The sequence below is a fragment of the Trachemys scripta genome, chromosome 2 (genome assembly GCF_013100865.1).
Source record: "Trachemys scripta elegans isolate TJP31775 chromosome 2, CAS_Tse_1.0, whole genome shotgun sequence".
Lineage (NCBI taxonomy): Eukaryota > Metazoa > Chordata > Testudines > Emydidae > Trachemys > Trachemys scripta.
In genome coordinates, this window is record NC_048299.1 from 146,220,837 (window position 1) to 146,238,519 (window position 17,683).

General features: G+C 42.7%; 1 protein-coding gene across 2 annotated transcripts in view; it reads right to left on the reverse strand.

The window, feature by feature from the left end:
- ANTXR1 (ANTXR cell adhesion molecule 1) overlaps window positions 1-14,533 on the reverse strand; it is a 178,812-nt gene extending 164,279 nt beyond the window's left edge. For both annotated transcript variants that reach the window (XM_034761775.1, XM_034761776.1), the window contains exon 1: window positions 14,000-14,533. In XM_034761775.1, the coding sequence (XP_034617666.1) occupies window positions 14,000-14,253 (254 nt within the window). In that variant the 5' untranslated portion in view covers window positions 14,254-14,533. The remainder of the gene's footprint in view (window positions 1-13,999) is intronic.
- Between the last annotated feature and the right edge of the window lie 3,150 nt (window positions 14,534-17,683).

Genomic DNA, 17,683 nt, shown 5'->3' on the forward strand with positions numbered 1-17,683 from the left:
TTTTTGTTCAAGATGGTCTCTCTCACACAGTCTCCTTTCCAGCTTTTTTACTGGCCAGGACCCACCACAGAGATCGAATCACTTGGTTTCTTTGTCTCCTAAGATGAAGGATAAAGATGGAGTCTCTCTTTGCTCCTTATAGTCTCAAAGAGATTGCCTTTTTCTTACAAGTCAAGAAGGCCTCCCGGGGATTCAGTCTTTTGTCTCTCTCTGGGGTACAGGAGCCATGTTAATTCTCTGTCTCTCGAGTTCAGGAGCAGGATAACCCCCAGTGGTTTAGTTTGATAGCTTCGGTTACAGCTAACATGTAAACTGAGGTAAAGCCACATTCCTTTATCTAGGACAGACCTGTTTATCACCTTTACCTACACTAGATTGTCTCTTCTTAAATTTGTCCTACTAACATCATGCAGAGGGAATTCACAACTTCACATATAATATTAATACATGCATTTTTCAGTGATATTAATAGCCAGTATGTTATTAGCTTTCATATGATACCTCACAGGGCCTATTTCATCAAGATATTATTGCAGTAGTGGGTAGGGTGCGAATATAGGGGTACCTAGGGTCACACCGATTGGGCCTTAATCCTGCTCCCAGTGAGATTTGTCATTGATTTTTATTGGATTGGGACTGAGACAAGATTTTTCCTTTTTACATTGATAAACAGCAAAAAAGCGAGGCTAACTAGACAATCTACGCAGCAAGTCTGCTTATCAGTCTATGCATAGATTTGTGCAATCCTTACTCACACTGGTGAGCACTGACACAAGTACTCTTATTGAGTTTACATTGTTTCAATCCGCTCGGTTGGGTTTTTCTTTATTCTGCTGTTACAGAGTCTTACAACTGAAAGAGCAACAATATTCCTGCTAAAGGCTGAGTTGAATATCATCCAAGAGACAAGAAATGTGGAGGTTTGGGGCTGGGCGTGGATAAGCTTTTGAAAAACATGTAAAAGTATCTAACATTTCTCTGTTATGTCTCCTCTCTGGGAAACCAGACTGAGAGCCATAAATGAAATCATCACAACATGCAGAAGCTGGTGCATACAAGTCCGGCCTGGCTGTTAATGACGTGACATCACTTCCCTGACTAAGTGCAATGCAAAGCCAAGCCACAGTGTATGGATTATTCATAGATTTGTTTCATTTTTGTTCACAGCAACTCAGTAAAAACCTGATTTACTTTCTTGTTCTGAGACCCCGAATCTTAGTTCTGCTACATGGCTTTGTGCACTCTTCACTTTAGTCAAGGACACTGCAGTGCTTTCAGGTTTGCATGTAAATTCATAGTTTCAGATGAAACTTGATCATGGGCCCTCTTTCTGCTCTCAATGAAATCACTGGGTGTTTTCCCATTGACTTCCATGAGATCAGAATTTGGACCCTAATAATAATACCTAGTTCCAATACAGTACTTTTCATTGGTAAATCTCAAAACATTTTACAAAAAGGGGGGTCATTTACAGATGGGGTAACTGAGGCACTGAGAGGCAAAGTGACTTGACCAAGGTCATACAACAGGTCAGTGGCAGAGCCAGGAATTGAACCCAGCTCTCCCAAGTCCCAGTTAGTGCTCTTTCCACTAGGCAACACTCCCTCTCTCTACCAGAATCATCATCTACTGACCATTGTTGCATTGTATTCCTATGTTCCTATTAGAAGCCTCTGAACTAAGCTGGTTTTCACAATTTTTTTTTCTTAAACACAGTGAGGCAGCTGCAAATGAGAAACAGCCACAAAGCCCATATGGTATGTAGGTCGTTATATAAAACAGTGTCATTTTCCATGGCTCAGAGAAGTCCTGGGGTTGGTTTTTTTTTTTTTTTTTTTTTAAAGCACAGCATTAGCCAGAACTGAGTTTAAAACCTAGTTGCTTGTATGCCAGTTGCCAGCAAACTACATTCTCTGTTTAAATGTTTGCCTTTGTGATTGTTGTTCCACTGGACTTGGTTTTAAGTGGTTTTGGAAAAGGCAGTTTTCTCAGTTACGCACTGCTTTTTAATTCTCCACATAAGCTGCAGTTTCAATTTCACCCTACCCCCATCCCTTTGGAACAAGAATCCAAACATCTAAAATTACAGCTCTTCTTTTTCCATGAAACCTTCCCACACATATATTCACACAGAGGGGAAGAACAGCACAAGGTCCAAGACCGGCAGAGATTTCACATGTGGGTTTAGCAGAGCTTCTTATCCTTCTCTCTATGATGATATTTATAAAAACAACTCACTGGCCCCCTGCAAAAAGGGCCAGATTCTCATCTCAGGTAGGGAGGCATTAATCCAGATTCAGTCCATTGTCTTCAGCAGAGTTACACCACTGTGAGGTCAGAACTGGTTCCCCAAAATTAAATCTTTTGCATATAACTGACTGTATGCCATTGCTTCTAGTACAGGGCTTCTCAATGGGGGGGGATTTGCCCCCTGCCCTACTGGGGTAACAAACACATATTAGGGAGTCTAGTTACTGCTGAAAAGGAGAGGGGTCCCTGCTAGATGGGAAAGGGGTGCTCCATGTATGCATGTGGTGTCACTATATGGAAAATGTTGAGAATGCTCATTTTACTCCATGACAAGCACACATCATCCTTCCTATTATACAGTCATTTCTAGTTTCAAAACTCTTCACAAGCTCCAAGTAACTAATTGTCACGACAGCTCTTGTCTAATAGGTAAGGATTGTTATACCCATTTTTACAGAGGTGGGAAAAACATAGAATATCAGGGTTGGAAGGGTCCTTGGGAGGTCATCTAGTCCAACCCCCTACTCAAAGCAGGACCAATCCCCAAATAGATTTTTACCCCAGTTCCCTAAAGGCCCCCCAGGGATTGAACTCACAACCCTGGGTTTAGCAGGCCAATGCTCAAACCAGTGAGCTATCCCTCCAGTTTCTTGGATGTTAAGTGCCTTGCTTGAGGCCTGACAGAGAGAGAGAGAGAGAGAGCGAGCGAGCGAGCGAGAGCAGGTATTCAAACTGGTACTGAAGACCAGTTGTTGCTGGTTTCCCAACCTGTTCTCAGACATTTGACTTATCAAAAAGACCATTATCTAAATGTTAGTAGCAGATCTCTTACCCTCTCTCTGGGCCCTCATTAACTTACACACACAAAGCCAGTTCATTACACCATGCTAACAAAATCCAATCAAGAGCTATTATACTATGCATGCATTGAAGAGCTTGTTGATGCTGAATTCACAGCCCCAGACACTAGTACCAAATATTGTAATTCCATCTTCCCGTATATTATCCAGTAACATGGCTTCTGGGACTGTGGGTTGCCCACATGACCCAGTGGAACTGTTTGCTATTGGTACGCTCTCTTCAGCCGGGCAAATTGGCATCACAACTGTGTCTACAGATGCAACAGCAGCAGCCTCACCAGTGACGAGATTTTCAGTTCTCCTCCGTGTACATATTGTAATGTTGATTCGTTCTCATTTCTGAGCTGTGGTTAGAGCCGGGGACTCAGAGGCCGGTCTCCCAAGTTCTAGTCCAGGTGCTCACAACCGAGGCCAGATTGTCAAGGGAGCTCAGCTCCCATCCAAGAAACTAAAAAAAGGTCTGATCTTCCAAAAGCATCCCTCATTGTGGCACTTGCTGCCAGATTGACAACAGAGCTCAGCACCCAAATGTACATCCAAAGGACTGAGCACTTTTGAAAACCTAGCTACTTATTTTGGCGCTTAAATGGCACCTGAGCTCATATGGAACTCTAACCCCTTAAGTTCTCCATGCCTCCATTTAAAATGAAGATGGTGATGATCACAGGGGCATTGCAAACCTTAATTCATTAATACACATAATGCACAGTGGTATCTGCAGATGAAAGGCACTGTGCATAGGCCAAGTATTATTTTGTAATGACAATGAAGCCTCTTTGACTATCCACTTCTCAGGTAATGTCTATATTGCAATTAAAACCCTACAGCTGGCCCATGCCAGCTCACTCGGGTTCGCAGGGCTTGAGCTAGGGGCTATTTAATTGCAGTGTAGACATTCTGGCTCAGGCTGGATCCCGGGCTATAAGACCCTGTGAGGTGGGAGGGTCCCAGAGCTCGGGCTGAAGCAGATAAACATCCCCATACTCCCAGCCAGCTGGTACGGATTGGCCGTGGGTGTCTAATTGCAAAGTAGACATACCCTCAGTTATTCCGCCACCCCTGCTTTCTGCTCTTCCTCTTCTCAGAGCGTCTTCAACCTGACATTTAGCCATGGCAAGTTCTACCCTAACAGCTGCATCAGACATGGTTTTATTGGGAGCTGTTTACTTGGCACTGTTTGTCGCTTGCTCTTTATCCTCAAAAAACCCCAAAAGGCAGCAAAATCTAGAATTCAAAGGCTCTCTTTTAGACAAAAGGTCAAATCCTTCAATCCCTGCTTGTGACCTCATCTTGCTCACGCTGAAGGCGATACGAGTTTTGCCATTGACTTCAATGGAAGGAGTACCAAGCCCCCTTATTATTATTCATACTCTGCGGGGTTGGGGGAAATCTCAATGAGATCAACGGAAGCTTTGCCTGAGTAAAGACTCTTATATCTCCGAAAGGCCCCCTCGAATCTAATAAAAGAACACAGAAATAGCCAGAGCAGCGAGTGGTTTTGGTTTTTGCGTCACGAACACACATCAAACCAGGAGGGGGTCACAAGATCTGCGTCCCATTTAGCTGATCCCCCTAGACTTTCAGGAGGTTCAGATATTTGGTTCCAGTTTAGCTCATATCAAATAGAGACGAGCATGGTTTTGCTCTTGCAAGCTCAAAACCTGGTGCAGTTTGGATCCATGTCTCAATTTAACCAGGGAGCAGTCATTAAAAAATTAACAAACCCCAAACCCAACAACTGTTATAATCAACCATAATAGCACAAAATGCTATAGCTTACGATTACGTTACTAGCAGTCTTTTGCACCATTGCTGCAAAATGATATAATAATTTTTTAAGTACCAATCAGCCTATTTAAAATAAAACATCTGAATTTGTTATGTTTATAACTGTAGATCTAGCAAGAGGAACAAAATGACCAACCAGCCAAGATGATGCAACCTTATGGCTTGTACAGTATGTGTACAGAACAGCTAAGAAATATCATAATGAGAGTGCCAGGACCTCTCTTTACTGCAGAAAAAGAAAGGTGTTTGGTTTAGAGATTGATGGAGGTCAGATTCTTCTCTCAGTTATGCCAGTGCAAGAATGGAGTCACTCCACTTCATTCCATGGCTGTCAATGAGAGCTGAATTTGGCCCAGGAAATTTTGTTGCAGCATCTTACTGAGCTCTTTAGAGATCAGTATGGTTTTATTGGAAGAGCCAGCCACTTCATTCCATCTTCCCAAGTATTCCAAGAGACATTTGGAAAAAGCCAATAGGTTTGGACATACCCCATCACTGTTAGCAAAGTGATTTAACTCTATTGTTTGAGCTGCATGAGGCCTGTACATATTGGGGTGGTCACCCGCTCCTACCCTGAAGGGCTTGAAATCAGCCCTGAAAGAGGGCTGTAGCTCTAAAAGCTGGGCTGTTTGGGGAAGCGGCCGCAGCTGGGCCACACCCCAATCAGGCCACAGCTGGCCTGTATAAGAGGCTGGGAGCCAGGAGCTCTGCATTCAGACAGAGAAGGGCCTGGCTGCAGGGAGCTTAACCAGGTATCTGGAGTGAAGCTAGGCTGGGGAAAGGCCAAGGGAGCCGGGGAGCTCCGGCCTAGGAAAGCCCCAGGCTGCAGGCCTGGTAAGGCCTATTAGGTACTGGGTTACAGGGGCAGCCCACGGAAAGCTGGAGGCAGCAGGTCCAAACCCCTTTACCTGTGATGAGTGGCTTATACTGCAGTCTGCCCCAGTGAATGGGGCTAGATGGAGATTGGGCAGTAGCCAAAACTGAGGTGAAGTGGGGACAGTGGGTGGGGGTTCCCCTGGGAGGGGGAGACCCAGAACTGTGGGGGTACTGCCAGGGGGCAACATCCAGTTAAAGGGGCACTGGGGTCCTGTGAGGGACAGGGGGGGCCAGCAGTCGTAGTGGATCACTGGCTGACAGAGGGTGCTCTGAAGACAACCAGCAGGATGTGCCGCCAGGTGAGTCTGCGCCCGCCTACACGGCCACTCACTAATAAAGACCAAACATTAAACATTGTAGTGTGATGTGATTTGTGTTTCAGGGCTTGCTCAGTTACAACCAGAGCAGAGTTTTGTCCTTATGACCAAATGCAGTCCAAGTCTAAGAAAACAAGAATTCCACTGAAGTCAGTTAGCCTGTGATTGTCATAGCTGCCATCATGTTAGACATCAGGAATTGAACTGCAGATCTCCAGAGCTAAATGCAAATAGCTTTACAGTTTGAGCCAAAGAACCAGGTTGATTAGTTGTGAATCTGTTACAGTCCCTCATCCTTTGTAGATCAGGCAACAGACACTACCTACCAATCCATGGCGCACCCACACCTTGAATACTGCCAGCAATTCTGGTTGCCCCCTCTTCAAAAGAGATATATTAAAATGGGAAAACATACAGATAAGGGCAACAAAAATGATTAAGGGCATGGAACAGCTTCCATATGAGATGAGATTAAAAAGCCTGAGACTTCTCAGCTTGGAAAAAGAGACAACTAAGGGGGGAATGTGTTAGAGATGTATAAAATCATGAATGGTTTGGAGAAAGTGAATAAGGAAGTGTTATTTACTCTTCATATAACACAAGAACTCGTGGCCACCCAGTGAAATTAATAGGCAGCAGGTTTAAAACAAACAGAAGTACTTCTTCACACAATGCAGTCGACCTGTGGAACTAATTGCCAGGGGATGTTGTGAAGGTCAAAAAAGAATTAAGTAAGTTCATGGAGGATAGGTCCATCAATGGCTATTAGCCAAGATAGTCAGGGATGCATCCCCATACTCTGGGTGTCCCTAGCCTCGGTTTGCCAGAAGCTGTGGTTGGATAACAGGGGATGGATCACTTGATGATTGCCCAGTTCTGTTTATTCCCTCTGAAGCACCTGGCATTGGCCACTGTTGGAAGACAGGATACTGGGCTAGGTGGACCATTGGTCAGTATGGCCATTCTTATGTTACATTTATCCACAGAACAGGTACAAAGACAGCTGAACTACAAGCTTCTCCACAGTCCTGACAACACACCTTACACCTAATGTTAAAGAAACACATATAATGGGCAGCAAGCAGGAAGCTCAGCCTACATGCCTTGGTCAACCTAGTGAGACAACCAACAGCTGTGCCAACTGTGTGTGGTAGACACCAGACCATTACAAACTGGATTGAGACGTTTCACAATGGTCACCAGTCATCAGATAGTAAAAAGCTTTTGTCTCAAGTGACTTGGGACAGATTTGAACTGGTTCCTTAGAGGCAAAAGTGTCTTCATTCCACAGAGCCTGTATCTCTGGTGACTAAAACAGCTAGACTAGCACTCTGTTCCAGAAAGTTCTGTGGATGGATTTTGCTAGAGCTTTTGTTTCTCCCATGGGAAGAATCACCCTCCCTCCCCACAGGAAGTGGTTCCCGGAGGACAGTCTTGTCTCTATGTGATGTCAAATGCTTCTTATTTTTGTCTGCTTCCCATCACTCGGTGAGCTCAATTTCCCCTTATTTATACTGGTGCAAATGAGCAGTTACAGGAGTTATTTAAGTCAGAGTTATACCAAGTAAAGCTAGTATAAGGGAGAGAAAGATCTAGCCCTTTATTTGTTATATGTACTTTTAATAGCGGGAGTTCATTTCAATGCGGTTTGTTAAAAATAGAATGGCTGGATGGACAATGAAAGGATCACAGGAAATGGCTCAGATTTCTTGCCTTCCTTCATCACTGTTCTCTTACTGCCAGATTTTTCATCTGGCTCATGCAAATTTTTGCATGCGCATACCTGTTTGCATGCATTCGCCGACAAATCAGTTTCATGCATTTGTTCGTGTGGGTGGTTATAAAATGCCGGCTGTTCTGAGAAGTCCCCTTTGAAAATAAGGCCTTTAACCTTGGGCTTGTAAATGACAGAAAATATTAGTGCCAGGATTTATTATTCACTTCTTGAATTGCAAATCAATGGTTCCGTGAGCCTCTCCTAACCAGTGTTCAAGTGGCTGGTGCCTAGGTAGTTTGGTGCTAGACATATTATAAAGGGGATGGATAAATGCATTAGTCAATCATATGCTGTGACACCTATACGGAGATATACCTATCTCATAAAACTGGAAGGGACCCTGAAAGGTCATTGAGTCCAGCTCCCTGCCTTCACTAGCAAGACCAAGTACTGATTTTGCCCCAGATTCCTAAGTGGTGCCCTCAAGGATTGAGCTCACAACCCTGGGTTTGACAGACCAATGCTCAAACCACTGATCTATCCCTCCTCCCCCCAAGTTTGTTAGATAATAGTGAATGGAACAAACCAACCAAAAGACTAGTCTGCCTATCATGCTGACCAATATCTTCTCGTTGTTTCCATAGGCTCCCCTATCTGTCTGTAGCCTCCTGTTGTCTCTTATCTTAGACTTAGATTGTAAGCTGTTTGGAGCAGGAAGCATCTTTTTGTTGTGTTTGTACAGCACTTAGCACAATGGGGTCCTGGTTCATGACTGAGTCTCCTAGGCAATACTGCAATTCAAATCATAAAAAGGTGATGTGCCACAACCACTAATGGCTGTGGCTGTCCCAACCACTAATTCACACAAACATCCATAATTACACCCAGCTTCCTTATTTCCATAATACTCAGGTCCCACATAATGAGACACCAGGAGAGATTTCTTCATGAGTTCCAATATCGCACCATCTAATTAATTAATTCAAAAGTCAATACAGTACAATCTAAAAACACCCGTGCTAAAGAACATCAGCCCCCTCTAACTGCACTGAGCAGCAATGCAGTTTATGCTGCATGATCAAAAAATATCTGCCTCCGGGTACATTTTGCCAATAACCCCGTAAAACCAGGGATGAAAAGAAGTTCCTGTTACTTGCACACATCTGTGGAAAACATTCTGCAGTCAGAGAAATCTCTGATTGGTTCAGCACATTGCTAAACAATAAACCAGCCAGTCCAAAAATTCCCTTTTTTTCTATCCAAATAGTTGTTCTCACTGATGGAACCTGTTGGAATGGGCACGGCATACTATATGGTGATAGTATGTACTTGAAGGGCTGGGATAACTTCATATTTATTGCCTAAGAAACCCCTCTCCTCAAGGAAACCAAAAGAAAAGTTATAGATTGAGATTTAAAAAAAAAAGTCTAGGGGATTTAAACCCAGATCCTGCATTAAAACTAATGGAATATCTGGGTCTAAATATCCTAAGGCAACTTTGAAAACCTGAGCCCACGGATTATAGGGCTCAGACCCCACTGGCAACGAACATCTCAGGTAATATTGAAGGTCCTGATTTCAGATATTGATCTTTTTCGCTGCAGAAGTACAAATATCAGGATTAAAATAAACCACAGTGGAAAGTCATTCCTTTCTCTCACTGGACCAAAGCTTGAGTTCCTAATGCAAAATTCCTAATCCAAAGCCCACCCTCCTTTCTCAGGCAATGTTACAAATGGTTAAATCCTGAGTGGTTCTCAGCACGCAGAATATCCATTGATGTCTCAGGAGTGTGCCCTTTGAAATCAATGATGTCTCAGGAGTGTGCCCTTTGAAATCAATGGGAGTTTTGACTAAGTGAATTAGGACTCAATGCTCAGATCTATAACCTAAGGGATCTTTGACTCCTCTCTTGCTCTGCACATCCATAGTGCATCCAGATATTGCTGCTGCTTCTGTAACATTTCTAAGAGCAATTCTTTGAGTGCTGTTCAGAGAGTCAAAACTCTTATCCAAGCCTTCCTCGTCTCCTGTCTTGATTATCATAAACAACTCTTCTCTGGCATACCTGACATCCTGATGTACCCCTTCGGTCCACACAAAATCCAGCTAATAAGGTTGTCTTCTTTCCCTGTCATTCTAACCTCCTTCGAGAGCCTAATCCTAAAACCACTGGGAATCTTTCCATTGTCTTCAAATCTCTCCATTGTCTCCCTCTTTTTCCAACACAAACTCAAGCTTGACTTTGGTTTCTTGTTCAAGCTTCATTCATTTTCAAGACCCTTCACAAGTTTTCCTTCTGTCTTATTTCCCCTATTTCATCCTGGGTCCTCTTCTCCATTGGTAGTGCTAACCTTGTCTGCCTGTTTGCTAGCTTCCCACCCGGACCTTCTTCCACACTGCCCCTTATGCATGGAATGCCACCCCTCATCTCTTCTGTACTACCTTCTTCACCTTCAAATCTCTTCTTGAGACCTGTTTCTTCAAGATGCCTATAAGAAGCCCAGCACTGGCAATTGATGAGTCTCATGATATTTGGTGTTTTACTTAGATCCAAGTGAATACAGGATCACCTCAGCTGCTTTGTTGTTGTTGTTTGTTAAATAACTTTCTAGTCCTCCTGGTTACAGAGAAAAGTTTGAAAATGTGACCTGACCAGAACTCTAAAGGCTCAAACACCAGAAGAAATGTGTAAGAGTTTGTAGGATTGGGGCCTCAGATTGTAAATTCAACTAAGAAAAAAAATGATTGGACATTTATATAGATATCATGAATATTCTGAGTGTTCATAATTATCATCATCATCATCTTTTTGGAAAGGATATTAAACTTCAGATCACCAGCCCACCTCTAGCTATTAGAGATCAGGATGAGACGTAATGCAAACGAGTAGATTATCCTACATCTGCTACCGTGGGGTTCTCAGTTCTTCCTCTACTGTATCTGTTGCTGGCCACTGTCAGAGACAGGAGATTAGGTCTCCCAATTCCCACGTTCTTAACTCTTCAAGGCAGGAAGCATGTTTTCATGTGGGTTTTGTACAATAGGGAACAGTTCCTGATTGTACCTCTAAGTTCATCAGGCCATGAATAGCAATGAGATCAGGATCTGCTTCACTGTCTTCATTTGGATCTACCTTAAAAATAATTAAAGCCCCAATGATAAAGGACCCTAATCAAGAACGGGGAAGAGTTTCATTCTGAGACATAAAAAATAATATCAAAAAAATAAACACAGCCCTGGAAGTCAAGCAATGCTGGAGCCCTCTACTGTCTCCTCTGCCTCAGTGCCTAATTAGATTTATTTCAGGTTTCAGAGTAGCAGCCACAAGTACTCCTGTTTTTTTAATTAGATTTAGTATCCATTTAAATCCATGTCATGCCCTATAACCATGTTACTTGTACAACATGGCATGGTTGTTGATGGTACTGCATGCAGAATCTCATGTCAGAACCCTGACTGGCTCTCAGAGCTTCCCTCAGAATCAGACTACAGCAAAAAGGATATTTACAATGAGCATGTAATCTGTCATTGAAAAAAAATGGCCATTGCAGGCTATGCTCAGAATCTGTGCCATCATGCCTTGTCCTTGCGCAGAGGGTTCTGCATTATTGTTATGGGGTCCTGGCTACTCACTTGATACACTGTTGAACTGAACGTGTTCCCCCAGACCATGGACAGGAGAGGCATCCAAGTTGCAGACAGAATGGTCTGAAACCCTGCATGCAAACTGACTATTTCACATGGTGGCCGGATCAAGAATAATCCCAGTATTCTCCTTCTGTCTTTATGCCCCAGAATGATAACATGAGAGTAGCAAACTGACTGACTGCCTAAGACATGTGGGGTGACCCTGCTAGGGAATCACTGAGGCCGGTTGTTATTCCCCCACACACACATCCTAAGATAGTGTGTAAAGGTTTCCTATAATTTTGGCAGCAATGGATACTTGGTGAAAGCCCATCCTTCCGAGATCTCCCCCTCCCACCCATCCACCACAGGGCCACATGACCTTGGGTTGCTAAACCCTGTCCGGAAGCTGAACAAGAACGACCCTGAGATCAGCAGGATGAAGAAAAGATGCAATTTTAAACTGTGCCTTCCCCACGCCAAACAAAACGACACCTAGACACCGCTGTCAGTAGGTGAGGAGTAGACTGTGAGGTTCACCATGTACACCACGGATCACTGCTCAGCCACACATCACATATGGGCAATTAACCTGATAGGATGACAGACAGCACATGAACATGGGGCCAAATTCAGACCCATTGTGCCTGACAGCAACTCCACAGAAGTTGATGGAATTACATACACTTAGATCAGGGCTGATGGGGACCAGATAACCCATTTTTTGCAAAACATAAAGAAGGTATAAAGGAGGTGGTAGCTCTGGCCATTTCTTGCTACTTTCTATCTAAGGTGTTTGGATGACCCAATCCTGCAGGGTGCTGAGTTTCCTTTGTGAGGTGCTGATCAGACCCATCTCCACAGAGGTGCTCAGTTTCTTGCAAGATCAGGTCCACAGAGCATCCAACATGGTAGTACCTAAGCACTGTGAACCTGCTCCTAAGCCCATGGAAATTTTTCAGTGGGTTTTGAATCAGGCCCCATCTGTGACCCTTTCTACATTAAAGAATTTTGCACCAGTGAAAAACCCAAATGTAGAGCAGCTGCACCAGTGCAAAATGAGGCTTACGGAAGTGTAACATGAACCAGTGATATACATGTACTGGTGCAGCATTTCTACCTTTGGGGTTTGTACTGGCTGAGCAAATTTTCACTTTTCCACCCAAGTTCACAATCCTCTTAGCAAGTCTAGCAGGTTGCACTTTTTATGTCATAAGAGGATGCCTTCGATTTAGACAAATGGCTAAAAAATTAAACCAACTCCGAGGTATAACAAAGCATATCTACGGAGAGGGGAAAAACCTCCAGCCACCTCAACTTTAACCTTAGGGGAAACTTAGTGTATGTAAGTAATCTGCAATAGAAATCATACTCAACATTTTTTCTAGAAGCATTGCTATGAAATCTGGTGATAAAAGGAACTATTCCAAATGACAGAACAGAATGACCAAAGCAATAAGAAACTGTAGTTGAGAAGAACTTTTTCATTGGACTAAGTAAAATGAAAATAAAATCACTTTTTCCTTGAGTATTTAACATTCTGGTTTTCCTAAATATCCAGTGTATTTATCTTTTTTTTAAATCAAGTATCTTGCTGCATAACTAACTGTAATTTAGAATGGGCTTTTATACTAATGGAATCTGGGAGCCACTGCAAAATACAGATGGGGTTAACTAGTTTCTTTTCCACACTTTTTTGGAGAGCTTCCTATCTTTTCGACTTGTATATAGTGCAATTTGAAGGTCTTTAAATTACAGCAAGAAGCCACTAATGCAAAAACAATGACGTATCATATGAGTGGTAAATAACATGAGTAAGCATTTATCCTCACTGTATACTATTGGTTAGTTAAGCAGTAAAAATATGCATTTCATTAACTGGGAACAAAGAAAATCTGACTGAGGGCTGAGAAAAACTGGCTGACTTTAAAAAAAAAAAGCCTTAAGAAAGTCTATATATTTTCCATCACAGTGACCAAAATCAGATTTTCTTTGAAACAGAGTATTCATCCGCTAAAGAGCTGTTTTTTTTTTTTAAATCAACTAGTCACTTAAAGTGGAACATTTGGATCTAATGGGGAAAATGGTTGAACAGTAACATTTCAGTCAGACTGGCATTTCCTCTGAAAGAGGTGAGCTAAAAATTAATGCCTCTGGTAACGTTCCCCTGCCATCTCCTTTTAGAAGTGCCTCAACCTTTGCAGGTCAGAGAAAAAGCAGATATAACCAGGTTTTTTTCCCTCCCTCCCATCCTTCCTCATTGCCAATTTTAGGACACTGTAAAGTATCCACTATAGCATCTACACTAATCACAATAACAAAACATTTCAATTCACAAAGCTGGGCAAATCTACTATATATATCATTGCAGAAAGGCATATTGTAGCTACTGTAGAAGTTACCAAAACAAAAATAAAGCCATAAGAGTAGAACCTTTATCAGATCCCTTGGAGACAGGATGTCTTTTACAAACCCTAAGTCAAGCCTCTTTTAAGTGCCAATTGATAAAATGTCCATGCCTTGGTGAAGGATTCATCTAAAACAAAAACAAACCAACTTACTTGTCTAAAATGAAGTACAAATCAAATCCTCCATAACAAGCAGGACCTCCGTTCTCTTTATTTCCACCTTGTCCATCACAGGCTAATACAAACGTTGCGAAGAAGAGAAATCTGAAGCCGAATCTCAAGACTCTTTGCTTTGCAATTGCCATTATATCCAGAAAGGGGGGGAAAAAGTTCTCTACTTCCAAAGCTCCCTTATTTCTCAGCCTTCTCCAAAAATGCCATTCAATAGCTTTGAAATGTATATACATATATTTTGCTCCTTAAACTCCACTTGCAGCAATTGTCCTCTGAAATTGCAAGACTTTTTCCCCTTGTTTCCCCTGCAGTTCTGTTTCTTGGTTTCAGATTTCAAGATGCACAATACTGTATTTCGCTTTTTTTATTTAAAGGGACTTCTCCGTCACTCTCCCCTGTAGCTCTCTGAAAGCAGTATCATTGTTTTGCAACAGGAGAAACTACTTCCTGACAATTCTTGCTTTGCCCCAGATTTCTGAGAATCTGAGGAGGGTTTGGAGTGTTTCTTCTTAATTATTATTGTTATTGTGGGTGGTGGGTTTTGTTGTTTCTTACAAAAGAAAGTTCAGAGAATGCCATCTTGTGGTGAAGTCCTGATGAAACAGACTGGAGCCTTTGAAACGATATTAATTAGATAGAACACACTCATGCCCTGAGCTTACAAAGTGCACGCTGCAGCAATTTTGGTTGCATACATGTGACCTATCTTGCATACACTGATGCACGGGCCTACCTGGGACTACTCACTTATATAACATAACACACAAACATGTTTGGTGTTTGTCACCCATTTAGGTAGGGGTCTGAATTCTGTTCTCAAGCACATAAGTGTAAATCCAGAGTTACTCCAGACTTACAGCAGCAGTAAATGAAAGGGAGTTTGGCCCAGTGTATTTTTCTAGTCATTAAACATGCAATTATTTATTAAGCACACTTATCTCCCTACCTAATCAAGGAGGTGCCTTTCCAGAATTTCCCTTAATGAGCTCATTTCAGCACCTGAGGCTACAGCATTTCTCCTGCCTGGCTGATTAGCCAAGAAAACTCAGCAAGGTTCTGTAGTCCCACTCATTCTTTGCTACAAAATGGTTTCTTGGAATCTGCAAAGGCAGTTCTGTGGGTTTAGACAGGTGAATCCTGTCTGAGCCCATCTGTGTTCTTGTATGCTAGGGAAAATTCTCACTGTCAGAGCACAGGGTGCTGAGCCGCCACTGGGAATAGGGAGTGAATCTAGCAATACAGCACGATAACTTATGAACCCCCATCTACCAAATACCTCTCAAAAATTAGCAAAGCAACAGCAGCGCAGCTGAATATTAGAATCATAGAATATTCAGGTTGGAAGAGACCTCAGGAGGTCATCTAGTCCAATCCCCTGCTCAAAGCAGGACCAACACCAACTAATTAGCCCACAAAGCCTGTGCTGGGCAGCTTCAGGTGTCTGTAATGAACTCTTTAAGGAGAGTGACATAAGGGAGTTTGCCTGGTTTTAAATAAGGGAGATAGAGGGAGTGGAGGAGAGTATTACAAAAGAACTAAGCTAGCCTGTGGGATCATTAAGCTTATGTGTTATGCTATTATTTATATTAGTTATACCACAGACATTGTAATAGCCTTGCATATCATTAGTAGTAGAGACAACCCCAAGCATTCAAAAATCATGAGGTGTGGGTTTTTTTGAATGACACATGGTGGGTCCTTTTTATTTCCCTTTGATTTCTGAGCCTTTTAGCTGTGCAGGGGTTGGCTTTTAAGCTGTTTCTCTGCAGCCACAAGGGCCAGACACCTCCTTACTAATAAATTTGTTAGTCTCTAAGGTGCCACAAGTACTCCTGTTCTTTTTGCAGATACAGACTAACACGGCTGCTACTCTGAAACTTATTTTTAAATGAAAGTGGAAATTCTTATGTAAATATCAACAGAGGGTCCTGTGGCACCTTTAAGACTAACAGAAGTATTGGGAGCATAAGCTTTTGTGGGTAAGACCCTCACTTCTTCAGATGCATCTGAAGAAGTGAGGTTCTTACCCATGGAAGCTTATGCTCCTAATACTTCTGTTAGTCTTAAAAGTGTCACAGGACCCTCTGTTGCTTTTTAAAGATTCAGACTAACATGGCTACCCCTCTGATACTTGACATCATGCAAATATCTTGATTCTAGGAGCTGGAGTTTAAAGAAAAAAACACAAATCATCAATGAAATTGCAAAAGTTGTTCAACGCTGGATTAAGAGCGAGCAACAGGCACCTATGTCTGGATCCTAATATTCACAGAATATGTCATCCCTTGAATCTGGGTATCATTCCCATTAACGTACTAGCCTAAATGCTTCCAGAACTTGCTCCGCCTGCATGTTGGGCCTGCTCTCCACTCACCTTGACCTTGCAGAGTCCCTGACTCCCCACTCCACCTCCAATGTGGGGGTGAGGTTAACAAGCAAGCCCTACTGCCCCATAGTCTATGCATACCCCGGGGGAACTCTGCAGTGCTAGGGGAGAGTGGCTTTTTTCTCACCTGCTGCTATGGCTGCCACTGCTGGATTGAGCTTGAAATGGTACTACTTGTGGTAAATAAGGAAATCTCTTCTGAGTAGTTCTGTGCTCATCTAGGTGTGGTCTAGGGATGCCTGTGCTGGGAATCAGGAGGGCAGAGTTCTATTCCTGACTGCACCAATGGCTTCCTAGCCGGCAGCAGATCAACCTATAGTTAAGTGGCTAGGGCACCAGTGGTGGATTCAGGGGACTTTTGCGCTCTTCCCATCTCTGGCAGTGAGCTGCTGGGTGAGTTTGGGCATGTCACTTCCCTGCTTTCTGCCTTAGTTTCCCCATTTGTAAAGTGGGATTAATGATACCGATCTCCTTTGTAAAGCTCTTAGCGATCTAAACATAAAAAAGAACTAGGATTATTAAGGTTGGGCTTTTAAACCCATACCTCAGCATCTAAATAACTGTCCTCACCCACCTTATCTCTCTAATATCCTGGGACCGACATGGCTACAACAACACTGATTTCCAGAGGCATTGAGCTCTCAACAGATCTCATTTAAGCTAGTTATTATTTTTTCACCAATCTGAATCCTTCCAGTGCCATCAGACATTGCTTAGGACTCGTACAAGGTTACATCATCCCTGTCTAGCCTGGGTCTTTCTGCATTTTCTCTGTGTTGTTAAGTCCCATGAGTTTTTCTTTTCTAAATACTTTTCAGTGTAGGGATTCTTTCACCCAACCCCTTTTATATGTTCCTCCAACTACCCCATGGCACACCTGCCATGGCAGATGCTTTGGTTTCATTCTTAACACATGTCCCACATATGTCCATCTTCTCTTCTGGAGAACTTTAGAGATAAGGAATTGTTGAACTCTTTGACAAATCTCAGAATTTCTTATAAATTCAATCCATCAACTATCTAGTATTTTCCTTAGCCATTTGCTTTCAAAGACATTTAGATGTCAGCCTGTGCCTATGATGGATTCCCAGGTTTCACATCAATGTGTTAGGGTAGAAATAACATTTGAGTTGAAGACTCAAAGGCTCGGCTTTAAGTTGTAGATTTTCAATGATCAGATCTTGTTTAAGCCACGTGTGGCATTTTGGCTGCTTCAGTACTCTGCAGCCACAATAACCGCTGGGTGCTCCGGAGCGCAGCTATAGCTACTGTAGCAA